Source organism: Diabrotica virgifera, chromosome 2 (genome assembly GCF_917563875.1).
Source record: "Diabrotica virgifera virgifera chromosome 2, PGI_DIABVI_V3a".
NCBI classification, from domain to species: domain Eukaryota; kingdom Metazoa; phylum Arthropoda; class Insecta; order Coleoptera; family Chrysomelidae; genus Diabrotica; species Diabrotica virgifera.
This window is the reverse complement of record NC_065444.1, coordinates 238057101-238072234: the sequence shown is the minus strand read 5'-3', so window position 1 is coordinate 238072234 and position 15134 is coordinate 238057101. Positions and strand designations below refer to the sequence as shown.

Genomic DNA, 15134 nt, shown 5'->3' with positions numbered 1-15134 from the left:
TAGTACATTATATTTTCGAGTTTCTTTGCGCGCTCGCTCGCTCGTTTTTGTATTTATAATTATTACATTTTTAATTATTAAACTTTTTATTATAAATTATTATAGTTTGAAATAATTGAAATTTTTAATAAAATCCAAGTTAAATTCAGCTTATCGTGATAGTCTAATTAAACACAATGAACAAGTGAATAAGAATAGATATGTTTCGAATCAAATTATAAATTGTATCCATATGGTTTTGTTAAGCTTTCAAGTTAGTTTTGAGAAATCACGACGAAAAGGAAAATTCACAAAATAGAGGCATCTTTAAGGAACTATTCAATTTTAGCCGAATTAGACAACGACTTAGGTTCATATTCAAAGTTCCAAATCTTTTAAAGGTAGGTACCTCAAAACAACCCAAAATGAACTCCTTTAGTGCATGTTAGATGTTTATCGCGAGGAAATAAGGAAATAAATTGAAAATTACTTTTGTGTTGCAGTGATTTCCGATGAAACGACAGACGCCGATGGTGAATTTCAGTTAGTTAGGTATGGTTTTCCGATATTTGTGTAAAGGACGATAAGTTGAGGGATTTTGTAGATTTTACTTGCCGGACGGGCATGATGTCAAATCAATCACTGAATGCATTGTAAATGTTTAAATTTCTTGAGACCCCAGAAATGGTATATACCTACATAATGTAAAATTATCCGTACCTATATTTTTAAATTTCTATTTTATATCTATTTTGACAATATAGTGAACCCGTCATTAAAAATTTGGGCAGCTGCCCGAATTCTGGCACTACCTACTTAAAGTGATACGAACCGCCACTGGCCTAAAGAAGTATAACTTCAAAAACCTACCACTTTTTGCCACTTCGGAGAAATAGCCTTCTATTCGACCGAACAACTAATAGTAATGCGATTAATAGTATCCCATGTCATCATGGCTCCATAAAGCTCTTATTCACAGTGCTCAGATAATTGAGAATAGCATATTGCCAGCGGGAATGTATAGTGAGGAAGCTTCTGAAGCCCGGAATAAGCATCACAAATCATACAGAAATGAGTATTGCAGACAACATGATCGTAAAGCAAAACATGACATGCTTTATAGATTATTGCACACATCAGCTTCTATTCTATCTTCTTCCAGTCTTCATTTGCGAATTCAAAAAATAAAATATTACAACTTCTCAGAAAAGTCCGAGATCTAATATTATTGTACCAGAAATTAATCCAAGTATAAATTCATACTTATCATGTCGAAGAGAATGAAGAAGACACAATTGGAATTCTAGAATTATTGTTATTCTTGGACGAAGTTGTATTGATGGACGAAGAAAACGTAGATACATATTTTCATAAAATATTAATGATAGCTGGGACTTCTCAACTATTAATATTAGCTGAGACTAATCAAGCTGGGACTTCTCCAAACGGACCATCTCCCGTATTACCAATACGTTCCTGAGAGTATGCTTGAGGATGGCAACTACAAGCTATACTGGGACCGCACTGTGCTCACAGACCAAACAGTGACACGTAATAGACCAGATCTCATACTAGTTAATAAATTAACAAGACAAACAACACTAATTGATGTGGCGATACCTAACAACAATAATCTACGTAGTAAATTTACTGAAAACATCGCCAAGTACAGAGATCTGGAAATTCAAATACGAAGGCAATGGAGAATGCAAAGTACCCAGACGATACATTTTGATAAAAAAACTAGATTTCTATGGAATTCGAGGTATTTCTTTGAACTGGTTTCAATCTTACTTGGAAAATAGGAAACAACTGGTTAGAGCAAATGATACAGACTCTAGTCTCAAAAATGTTGTATGTGGGGTACCGCAAGGTTCAGTATTGTGTCCTCTACTTTTCCTTATTTTTATTAATGACATAACTAGTTTAAAAATCGATGGAAAAGTTTTTCTTTTTGCTGACGATACCAATATCACTTGGAGCATCTCAAATATCGCAACTCTTCATGCTACTATAACTTCTGATCTACTCACAATAAAATCCTGGTCAGATTCTAATTTACTCTCTTTTAACGTAGATAAAACAGTAGCATTACCCTATAAAGGAACTCTTCAACCCTTACCTCTTCATAACAGCCAGATCAGTATCGTTGATTCTGTAAAGTTTCTTGGTATTTTTTTAGATAGCAACATTAAATGGTCCCTTCATATCGATGTGTTAAGCAAGAAACTATCCTCAGCTTGCTTTGCAATAAGATCTGTCTCTAAGGAAATGGATTTAGCCTCTTCCAAAATAACATACTTTTCATTGTTCGAGTCCCATCTTCGATATGGTCTGCCTTTTTGGGGTTTTGGTACAGCTGACCAATCCGATGTTATTTTTAAATTGCAAAAAAGAGCAATCAGATATCTGTTTGGCCTCAGAAGAACAACACATTGCAGAAGCTACTTCAAAGATCACAGAATTCTAACATTACCTTCTTTATATATTTTAGAAACTGTTTGCTTAATTCGTAAACATCTACATGTTTTTCCAGAAAGACCTAGACATGACTATTCCACCAGAAATTCTACTTTTGACATCTATTTACCGATCCCGTCCAGTGAGTTAGTAAAGAAATCTATATTATATTCTGCAAAAAAACTATACAACAATCTCCCTCTACAACTTAAATCTGCAACATCTTTCCCCAAGTTCCGTAAAATGACTAAAGCCTATTTATCTGAAAGACCATATTATTCAATAGCAGAGTTTCTTAACCAATAACTAAGAAATTACAGTATTGTTATGTATAAGTAGAATCTTAATCTATATTTGAGTGTCATATGCAGCAGCATAACTTATTAAATTACTTATTAAATTTCTTAAGGTAGATTACGCAATTTGCAATTTTTTTTTAATTTTGCAATAGATTGTTACTGATTTTTATTTGACTTTATTATGTTTTATTTATATTGACGATTTGTATAATTTTAGTAAATTGTATTTGTTATTGTTTTTATTTATGATTCTTGTAAGCTTTGTCTATAAAATTGTTAAATTTTTCATGACAATAAAGCATATTTCTATTCTATTCTATTCTATACCTATTATTATGTCTACTACTAGAGTCATTCCGAAGACTCTCCTCGAAAGCATAAAAAAGCCGGGTCTGAATGAACATCTTTATAAGACCATGCAGAAAGCTGTACTACTCGGGACGGCCAGAAGTGTACGAAAATTTTTGGGAGATACACCTGCATACCAAGTCACCTAGGGCTCGATAACAAGGAGAGAGTCCCACCAGAGCTCAATCCTTTTGATACCGTAGGTATCTGGGATGAGTCAATTTTCCCCTTAGAGGGAGTGTGAGCCGTATGGCTAAATCCGGATAAAAAAAATAAAATAAATTATCTTCTTCTTTGGTGCTGTATGCTTTAGTGGAGGTTAGCGATTACACTGGCAAATCTGCCTCTGTCCAATCCTGCTCTAAACAAAGATACTGAATCAAGGCCGGACCTGTCTCTGATATTTCTAAGCCATGAAATCTGGCGCCTACCGGGACTTCGTTTTCCTTCAAGCTTGGATGATCAGTTGCGCGAGGCGGTACTTTTCGTTTCTCATTATGGGTCCCATATAGTTAACTTTTCTAACTTTGATGATCTTTCTTCTTCTTATGGTGCCTATCCGTTACGGATGTTGGACACTAACATGGCTATTCTGACTTTGTTGACTGCTGCCCTGCAAAGTCCGGTAGTGGTTAAGTTAAACCATTTTCGCAGGTTATATGGCCCAGGTATTCCAGTTTGCGACGTTTTATGGTTACGACTAGTTCGCGCTCTTTACCCATTCTATGTAGAACTTCTTCGTTGGTAACTCTGTCTATCCAGGAAATCCTCAACATGCGTCTATAGCACCACATCTCAAATGCTTCGAGTCTCTTCAGTGATGCTTCAGTTAAGGTCCATGACTCCACGCCATATAAAAGAACGGAGAATACGTAGCATTTTAGTAAACGAACCTTTATTTCCAATTTTATATCGTGACTGTTAAATATTTTTTTTATTTTGACGAAAGCCGATCTTGCTTTCTCGATCCTTATCTTAATTTCCGTCGATTGGTCCCACTGTTCATTTAAGTTTGCACCCAAATAACAAAAGTTGGTGATTTTTGTTATAGGGTGTTGGTTAACTACTGTATGTATTTGGTTTTTTTATGTTAAAATCAAGCCCAAACCTGCTACTTACTTCTGCCACCCTGGAAACAAGTGTCTACAGACCTTTAAGACTGTCTGCAAAAATGACAGTATCATCAGCGTATCTTATGTTGTTCAATCGTTCTCCGTTGATAAGTATTCCCTCGTCTATGTCCGTTAGCGCTAGGTTCATAATGTGCTCTGAATATGTATTGAACAATAATGGGGACAATATACATCCCTGTCGCACACCTCTTTTTATCTTTATGTCATCTGTTAACTGATCTCCAACTCTAGCAGCTGCAGTTTGTTCGTAATAGATATTGTCTCTGCTGTCTAGACCAATTGAATTTAATATTTTCATCAGTTCTTCATGTTTTATTCTATCGAACGCTTTCTGGTAATCAACAAAACACACATATATATCACAATTCACGTCTCTACATCTTTGAAAGAGAACTTGTATTGCAAAAAGTGCCTCTCGAGTACCCAATGCATCCCTGAAGCCGAATTGTGTGTTTGTCATATGTGTTCTTCACACTTTTTATATATTCTTTTATGTATAATTTTTAAAAAAAGTTTTCAGGAGATGGCTCATAAGGCTTATTATTCGATAATTTTCACATTTTTTGGCATTGGGTTTTTTAGGGATTGTTATAAAAGTTTATCTTAGCCACTGTTGGGGTATTTTTCCACTTTGGTATATAGTGTTGAAGATCAAGGTAAGTCTTTTGACTTCGTCTTTATCCATAATTTTCAAAAATTCTGAGTAGAACTCGTCTGGTCCTGCGGCTTTTCCCTCCTTAATATTGTTTATAGCAGCTTCTACTTCCGCTTCGAGAATAGGTAGTCCGGTATCGTCATTTTCATTTTGTGACATTCCTATCGTCTTCAAATGTTGTCACATACTTCATCCATGTTGTTTTTGTTTCTTCAATATCAACTATTGGATTTCCTTGAGCGTCTGTTAAGTGTCCCGGCCTTTTTGATTTATAGATGCCTGCTGCTTCTTTGACCTTTTTGTGGAGGTTGAAGGAATCGTGTTTACGTTCCAATATCACGATTTCTTCACACTGTTCTTCCAGATTTCTGTTTTTAGCTTCTCTGACAGTTTTTTTTATTTCTTTGTCTTGAAACTGATATGCAACATTGTTTTTCCGCTTGGATTCTCTTCTTCTGTCCATCATCTGTAATATACCGTCGGTCATCCATGGTTTTTTCTTTTCTGTCTTTTTCGGTCGCAGGTATTGGTCTAATATTTCCTTCCCAATGTTTTCTAAGTGGTTTATTTCTGTGTCAACATCATTAACTACTTCTGACTTAGATATGTTGTTCTTCAGATATTCCCGTACTTCTTGCTTTATGTCATCATCTCTCAGTTGTTTGAGATCGTATCTTATAGGATTAGGTTTGTGGATTTTTTTTTTAATTTCAGACGAAACTTACCGACAAGTGGGTTATGGTCTGACTTAATATCTGCACCAGGGTAGGTTTTCACTGATGATATTGAGTTTTTGAATCTTTTATTTGTTAAAATATAGTCAATCTGGTTTCTTATGAGATTTTCTAGCGTGTCACCCGGTGACGATCTTTATCAGCCCCCTATCTGTACCTATTCTCTTCAGAACATTTTTGTTGGTGGTGTGGGTTTTCCAAGGTATTTATAAGATTTTTCTATAAAGCCAGAGTTCAAAGGCTTCTAACTTATTCGTCAGCTTTATGTTGAGTGTCCAAGTCTCCGTTCCATACAAAAGTATTGAACATACATCATAGGCGCCCATACACACGGGCAGGGGGGCCGTGCCCCCCCCTAGCTTTTCGGGAAAGAACAAAAATTAAGTTTATATTACATAAACGTATTTTTGTCACAAAATGATTGGATAATTTTGAGAGATAAATTGGAAACAACATGTATTAATAAAAAAATTCACATATTGGGTAATTAATAGTTTAACAGAAAATCTGTGTGTCTGCGACAGCGGTCTATATGGAATGTGCATAATACACATTTCGCACAGTCACGGTATGCTATTAACGAAAACATTGAAAGAGATTAGAAACGTGGGAACATAATATACATATACTGTAATCGACACCCAAAATTACAAATTAAATGAATCATTTATAATACTGCAAAGAAATTCATATCAGCAAGAAATCCGATCTCAGACCGATAATCACTAATGAGCCGTTTGTCTTTGAGAACTGGCACTATAAAGATAAAGTGTAAAATCTGTGAAGTGATTACATTTGTTTTCTTTATTAAGTTTTGTGTATATACACGGAATAGAACCATCTTCATAAGCAGAAATAAATTCATATTGAAAAATAATTTTTAAAATTTATTGAACATAGTCAAATTTTAGTTTGCAATAGTATTTTTTTAGTAAGTAGATTATTTTTAAAGTGTACATTATGATGAACAGAACAATTTTATTTAAATGAAAAACAGGTGATCTTTCATGACGAATGAGTATTATATACAGGGTGTCCCAAAAGTAGCGGGAAGGTCGAATAATTCGCGAAATGAACATCGGATCGAAAAACCGAAAAATATGTGTTAAATATTTCTCAAAAATCTATGCGATGACACTAAACAAGTCCACCACTTCAACCCCTGGGTGTGGAGCGCGGGGTAACTTTAAAATCTTAAATGGAACCCCTAATTTTTATTGCAGATTTGGATTTTCCTTGTAAAAATAAGCAAATTGTATTCGAGCCATTTTGCGAATTGTGGATAGATAGCGCTATAATCGGAAAAAACAATATATCATGATACCATAGCAAAATTATAGAAACGGTCTAATATCTCGAGAAATATACTTCCAAATGAAAAACTAAAAAGCACGTGTTTAATATTTTTCAAAAATCTATAGAATGACACAAGAATGGATTTTTCATTCCACACTCTGGAGGTGGGGTGAGAATTAACTTTAAAATCTTAAATAGGAACCCCCGTTTTTTATTGCAGATTGAGTTTCCTCCTCAAAAAATAAGTAACATTTATTCGAAACTTTTTTTAGAATTGTTGACGAATTGCGCTATAATCGGAAAATGCGATTTGTTTGCGTCATCTATCAACGATTCTAAAAATGTTTGGAATATATGTGACTTATTTTTCATAAGGAAAGATTCTAAATCTGCAAAAATAAAGGGGGCTTCTTTTTAAGATTTTAAAGTAAAAACTTGGTTCGACACATACTCATGGTTAGTCTACTCGCCAAAGTTGAAGGCAGGGCTTTGCAAGCATTGTATTTCTTTCAAACGGGTTTTAAAGAGAGGCGCAACTATTGTGGTACCCATATTTCCATTTAAAAACTTGGTCTAGTATTTAAATGTATGAATAATTTCTCAAACAATGCTCAAACTAGCTTTTTAGGTGGTTTACACTACATTAGACTCCCTCTATAACGAGAACTGAAATGGTGGACTAATTATCTCGTTATAAGCGGATCTCGTTATATCAATAAACAATAATATTGAAATGTTTTGATGCCTCTTACGTAGTTTATTAGGTGTCGATGGTCAACCTGAACAGTGAACAATGAGACTTCGCCGTCATAAATTGTAAATTTCCTATTATATTCAATATCGGTCGATAAACAGGCAGAAGTTTATTACAGGTGGCTGAGTTTATTACAGCACTGGCCTCGATAATAAGAGAGATGTTGGGCATTTCTATGTACAGGCAGTTGGGGCATTTATTTATTTATGACCATTACAACGCTAAAAACAGGTAAAGACACGTATTCTTCGATTTCAATTTTCCTCGTTTTAACCAAATATGCCTCGTTATAGAGCGTTATAGTTCAATAGGAATTTCATGGGACACCTAATGTACCTCGTTATAAGTGAAACCTCGTTATATCCGTGTTCGTTATAGAGAGAGTCTACTGTATATATTGTCATCCGAAATATACAAAATGTAATGTGCAACATCTTCACGTTTGGCCCCCCCTAAAAATTTTTATATGGGCGCCCTTGACATACATAGCAATGCAGAAAACGACATTTAAGCTGATATTAATGCTACCGTTACAAAATAACCTTTTATTTTGATAAAGCCTTGTCGGGGTACCTCTATCTCGCTTTAACCTACTTCTTGTTTATAATCAAGTTGATTGTTGAACCAGCAGCCAAAATATTTGTATTGGTTTACGTATTCAAGCTGTTGGTGGTTCACATTTTGAAACAAAATAATTATAAAACATAAAAAAAATAATAAACATTTGCTACGGCCGTATTCATTATAATATGTACAGTTGAGTCCGCGAATGTTTACCCGTGCGTCATCGTTTAAAGCATACTAAATAAGTCGATGATAAGTCGGAAATTGAAATTTACTAAACGCAACACCAAGTCACTTACTGTCACTTGCTGCTGTGTTTAGTAAATTTCAATTTTCGACTTATCATCGATTTATTTCGTATGCTTTAAACGATGACGCACGGGTAAAGATTCGCGGACTCAGCTGTAGTTATAGTTTGGTGCTTGTTCTAAATTTTTTTAAATCAAATAATAGCTTTTTTTTCAAAGATTGTTTTTCTTATTGTTATTGTATTTTGTTTATTGTTATTTATACTATTTTTGAGGTCAATAGTTCTTATGTCTAATTCAAATCTACACTGCAGTCGGTGCAGTTGTGGCATAGGTATATGTACATATGTAACAGATTACAAGAGCGTTTAGACATACTTATACCTTTCTACCTTCAGTACATTCTAAATTCTAAATACAAAATATCGATAATAATATTTTGTAGCAAAATGAAATACCCTTTAAATAGTTAATCAATGACATTGTTACACTTATAGCTACTGTAAAATGAACTATAACCACATTTATTGTTGATAGTATAAAACGTATGAACGCGTAATATTCTGCATAAATTGGCTGTTTTAGTAGGGTTAACACACAATGCCATAGACTAGGAATATTAATTAGTTACCTGTTAAACCAGTCGTCTGTGTAACGTGGATAGGGATATGGATCATTACTGCTAAAATCGTAGCTCGCCTTTGAATTCTGAAACAAAACAAAGCATAACATAAGTTTACTTTGTTATACAAATAGGAAACCATTATTAGCGCTATAGTCCAGTCTTCAGAGACAAAAATGCCACTGAACCTCTCAAATCAAACGAACACTGTGAATGTCTGAGACTCCAAATACGATGCAAAAAAATTGCTACTGCTGCCCACGGGATTTTCCCTAAAACCGCACCTCGTAGGGGGAAAACTGGAAACATCGATTTCTCAAGCATCTGTACGACGCAGAAAAAAATGCCAAGAAATTTTTAAATAAAAATTATTAATAGCACTTTTTGTGAAGAATTAACTGTTTTCTCAGACACAACGCTTGAAGCGACCCGTGATTTTAAATGTCTGGTGCGAAATCAAGTTTTATTGAAAACTTGTAATTGTTTTTCGAAACTAGACAATGTGAAAGTTTTAATTCGGCGTTTTTTAGGCATATCTCAAATGCCTCATATTTGTTGCCAAAACTCAAAAACAAAATTTTATGTTATAAGTTTTAGGTTTTAAATGTTAGATATAAATAATAATTATAAATAATAATTTTGCTGTAAAACGAAAACTAGAGACGATTTTATAATTCAATTTATTTAGAGAGTGCCGTAAACACCCTAAAGGGTGTCTCTAGTTTACGTCTTACAGCAAAATTATTATTCATTTCTATTAGCTTACTCCTAACAAAGTATGTGGGACCAAATTTTGGTCTTTTGGGAAGAGAAATACTTTAAGGTCGTTTTAAGAAATATCCACCACATTACTCCAATTCAGGAAATCCAAAAAGCCCTTGCAAACGAAGGACATACAGCAACAAAATCATGAATGTTCATAACAGGGAAAATAAGCAACCCAAAAATCTATTCTTTATCGATCTGAAACGTAATCAAAACAACAAAGACATCTTTGGAATAACAAAATTACTAGATGCTGTAGTACGCTTCGAAGCACTACATAAAATAACCATATAATACAGTGTAAACGTTGCCAAAACTACGGTCACTCAAGAAACTAATGCACATTACCGTACAGGTGTGTTAAATGTGCTGGAAATCATGATTACCGGAATTTCGAAAAACATAGAAATGATGGAAAACCAGCAAAATGTACCTTATGTGGAGGTGCCCATTCATCCAATTATAAAAAATGTCAGGCTTATCTAGAGACACAAGTTAGAAGATACCCAAAGAGAAATGTGAAATTAATACAAACAAACAATACTTCTCAAATGGCGGTCCCAATCAGCAACACCAACCACAATGAAAACACGCACCAAACAACTAACCGCACATATGCACAACTAGTCCAAAACCAGCAACCTATAACTACGCAACTACCAACAACAAATGGAAATCAACAAGACAGTCAAATTCAATTTATCACAATCATCTCGAGTTTAAAAAAACAATAGAAACCCAACAACAAACAATAAACAATTATAACTAATAAGAATTGCTGAATGGAACGCAAATGGGCTTCTATCGAAAATCGAAAAAGACTTCCTGCGATCAGCCTCAATTTGCATAGAAGACAATTTTGGCCCACTATGCATTTCAGCAATTTATGGTCCGCCAAATTATCAACCTAACAAGAACGGATTTGAAACACTTTTTAAATCATTAGGTCCAAGGTTCTTAACGGGTGTTGACTATAATTCAAAACACAAGAGCTAGGGCTCAAGATTATCCTCCCCCCATATATTATATTATATGTGGGACTCTTGGAATTTTTGCCACGCTGAGCAGGCGGGAAGTGAGATGCAATTCATAGATCTCCTCTAGACTTCTTTGCTTAGCATTCGTATGGTTTGTAAATTATAGAAACTGCAAAGGCGTTAACAGAAATTTGGTCTCAATAAAAGTTTCATTTTAATATTATTATTAATTTTATTAAACTAAAACTTTCGCTTGTTTAAATATTAGGCTCTAAAAATGGAACTTCCATAGCTACTGGTCAACGGAAGTAATCATGATGGAAGTAAATATTTTATCGATCTCATGAGAATCGTAAAAAATGACAAAAATCGCACGTTTATTTTTTTACGACTTGATAGAAACTGACTTTATTTGCTATAAAATACAAAAATTGTTTTCGAAAGCTGCACTAGTCACCTTTAAAAAGGCTTTTGATTTTTGTCGATAGGACACTTCTGTTCAAAAGATATCAAATTTCTACCGACGAATTGATACAAATTTTATTTAAAAAATTGATTTCGCGCGTATAACTGACATTCAAAATTGCCAGTCGCTTAACGTGTTGTTTCTTAGAGAACGGTTCATTCTTTACAAAAAGTGCTAATAAACATTTTTGTTCAAAATTGTCTCAGCTACATTTCTTATTTTTTGAAACATTTTTTTCTACGGTATACAGATTCTTGATAAATCGATATTTTCCGTTTAGCCCCCTGCGAGGGGATGGTTTCATGGAGAAGCCCGGGGGTAGGAGTATAGTCGGTTCGCTAAACTCAGACACAACTGGCTAGTGATTTTAGTATGTATTTTTTTTGTTTTTGGCCAAGTTTGCCAACATTTGCAAAATTAATAACTATTTAGTAATTATTAATTAGTTAGTAATTATTTTCAACGAAAACTTTTCGTTTATAAATTCGCAAAGTCTGTATGTTATTGCGTCGCCGCTCCTGCAATACTTAGAGCAGATATATCGATGGATTCTCATGTAGTTTTGTCTTCTGAATCCAAATCTGAAAACGGCATTTCGATATCTCTAACTGTCTTCTAGATAATCGACCTTAAAGTCTAAAATGTGACGTCACAATCATTTTAGTTTCTGCCGACGCACTAAACGTCAGCTGAAATCGTTGATAGTAAGTAGGCTAGTTTTAATCTGAATTTGTTAAGCAAAGCATAGGATATTTGGTATTTACATTTAAGTTTAACACCTCGTGAATGTCAAACTAAATTTTAAATTAGCTATTAATAAAATATAAACGACATTTTATAGTGAATTTAATTATTATATAAAATAAATAAGATGTTTAAAAATACAATTTGAGTACATATATTTTGAAAGCAATAATGTACCTATTAACAATTTTAAAAAGGTTTGTATGAGTATACGGCCTCCCCTAAGATAAATAAGGATAAATATACTGTTCCATTTTTAGTCGAGCGGCAGCGGCAGCAACCCCTAAAATTACGTTATATATTATACCGACCACGACAATCAACTTTAAGGAGAATGACAAATTTTGGCGATTCTTTATATTTTCGAGGTCGCTGAATCTGAATATGAAGTTTATTTTTATCTAGACTTGGTGGACCATGTTAAAAAATAAAATTTTATGCAAAAATGCGAAAAATTAATTTTAATGATTTTTCAATTTCACCTCGCTGTATCTTTGGTCGCTGTAAATATTTCCTTTTGAAAATTTTACTGTGTCATATTTGAAGTATTTAAATAACAACGAGCTTTCTTCAAACTGTTTAAACAAATTAAAAGAGAAGTTGTTAATTCTTAAACATTTTGTCGTCAGATTTCGTTAGTTTTATGTTTACTTAAAAAGTTGAGTAATAAACATTTTAGATTATAATTTTCGAAAACACAGAAATAAAACATAATTTATGAAGAAGTTTTCTGGAAAATTTCAAGTCAAAATATGCAATAAGAAAAATGTTGTGACTTTATAGACGAGTGGCATTCTTAAAATAACTCTTATTTCTCGAGATACTGACCACGGTGTGATGAATAGCTAACTTTCGTCTAACCTAAGGTTTTGATGGTGCTGAAAACGAAAATAAAGTTTATTTTAAATCATCATTTTCATTTATAACTCTTGTATTTTTAATTTGTCGAAGAAAAGTTATTCTTTATAAAAAGCTCTTCATGGTCTAAGATTTATGATGAAACCATCACATATAAAATATAAAAAATATGAATTTCGAGTAAAGTATCTTTTTCTATTCTCATACTATAATAACGTGTGATCCAAAATTATTGTCACCATAGGTGGCTCTGAACGACAGAGATAACTATACAGTGCATGTCTATTCTTAATTCAGATATACTTTCCAGTTTACGTCAACTTTGCAGTGTACGTCAACTTATTAAGAAAAGTTAGGTTATATGTAGAGATGATAGTGGTGGATATATACAGCATCTTGTTTGATTTTATTTATTATTGTTACTTATAATTTTGTTAATTCTTTTTATTTTTTATTAAAGTTCTGTGTTAAAGGTTTTGACTGATTTTTTATGTTTTATAATGTTAATCAAAATTAAATGATAAACCAGTGATATAAATTCAGAGTAAAACAAGACATACGTAATTTTTTGCACGGCTAGGTTTGATCCCAATAATTGTGGATCGCTCGTTATATCACTTATGGTGTCACTACCTGTATCATAATGAACTTCATTATGATACAGATTTTCATTAAGATACAGATTTTTAACCAATAGAATCGCGATATGGCATTCGCGATAAAGGTGGTACACGCGCAGTGACCAATGGCGAGTCAAATACATACGCTTTGACAGTTCTCAATATGTAAACAAACCGTCAAACTGACAAACTACTGAATTTATTTGTGTTACAAAATTATTAAATTTGAATATATTTTTTGTTTGTTGTATACAACTTGCATTTAATTATTATTATGAAGCTCGTACTCTATACGAAACTCGCCGCATACGGCTCGTTTCGTAACCCCTTTTACTCGCTCGTTTTCGTTATGATAATGCTCACACTTTCAGCTTGTTTTTTACTAAAATCGCTAGCCAGTTGTGTCTGAGTTTAGTGAACCGACCATAACAATTTTTTTTTGAATTTTTTGAATTTTTTTTTTGGGGTGCAACAATTGATATTTTCAGTAAAATTCAGCTTGTTCGTCTTGTTTTTAGGATTCTAATCTCTGACGACTGGACTACTAAGAGCAAAATCTTTTGATGATCGTAAAACTAATTAAACTCTATTTTTTATACCTAAAAATAAAACTTGGCCATCATAATCGCAACCGGAGAGAAAAGCGAAAAAGAGTAATTTCTGTTTATTTTCTATTTATTTTTTTATAAGTAGTTAAATTAGTTATAGTAATAGGCTATTGATTATGTTCAAAATAAGAGAGCTAAGAGGAACTACAACGTTAACGGGATTTTATAGTATCATATGGTCAATAGACATCTAAATTTGAAAAAAAAACCGGGGTGTGCTACCATTTCAATGGGTGCGTTTTTGAGAAAGGGGTGAATTAGTCCCTGGGCACAGGCCGAATTAGGATGAGTTCTATGCACTTTTGGTGCAAACAAGTGTGCAGGAAAATTGTTTTAGGTTAACTTTACTATCTAAATATGACATTTTGAAGTGAAAAATGTTTTTTTTACAAAAATATATTCAAACGAAAAGCAAGAAAAAAACACGAAAAAAAGCCATTTTATTTTTTGTCCCATAACGTTTTTCCACAAGGATATAGGTATAGACATTTCTTCAGTGAAAAATAACTTCCATTCTTCCTCTTTAAAATGAAGTTTAAGGTTTATAGTTTCCGAAATGAAATTTTTCAAAGTTCGCCACTCGCAGCATTTTTGGGCCATTTTCCCCATTATTTCACAAACATTGTTCTATAACTTTTTTCTACGCTTTTCTAGGTATATACAATAGTACATTTAGTAGAAATAGAAGTCAATCACCTTAAAAATGGTCTATTGTATAAGACTATACGGCTCTTTTTAAGCAAGTTATGCTTTTTCAAGGTTTTATACTTTTAATGATTCGTGATATTTTTAATGATAATTTCTCGATATGGCCTTTTTCTTGTACATTTAGGTACATATATACAATGGGGAATAAAAAAGCTTATTTTCTTTATTTTAAAATGGTGTATTGCAAAAAATTCTAGGACTATCTTTAAACAAGATATCCGTAGGATATCCAAGAGTATCCGTAATTTGAGAAAAGTTTTAAATTTTTGAATTTTTTTAATTTGAAGAATATAATT

At 33.2% G+C, this 15134-nt stretch overlaps 1 protein-coding gene across 2 annotated transcripts in view; it reads right to left on the bottom strand.

Moving 5' to 3' along the window:
• Window positions 1-15134, bottom strand: part of LOC114330885 (neuroendocrine convertase 2) — a 423318-nt gene that overhangs the window by 234270 nt on the left and 173914 nt on the right. For both annotated transcript variants that reach the window (XM_028280306.2, XM_050644389.1), the window contains exon 5: window positions 9102-9178. In XM_028280306.2, the coding sequence (XP_028136107.1) occupies window positions 9102-9178 (77 nt within the window). The remainder of the gene's footprint in view (window positions 1-9101; window positions 9179-15134) is intronic.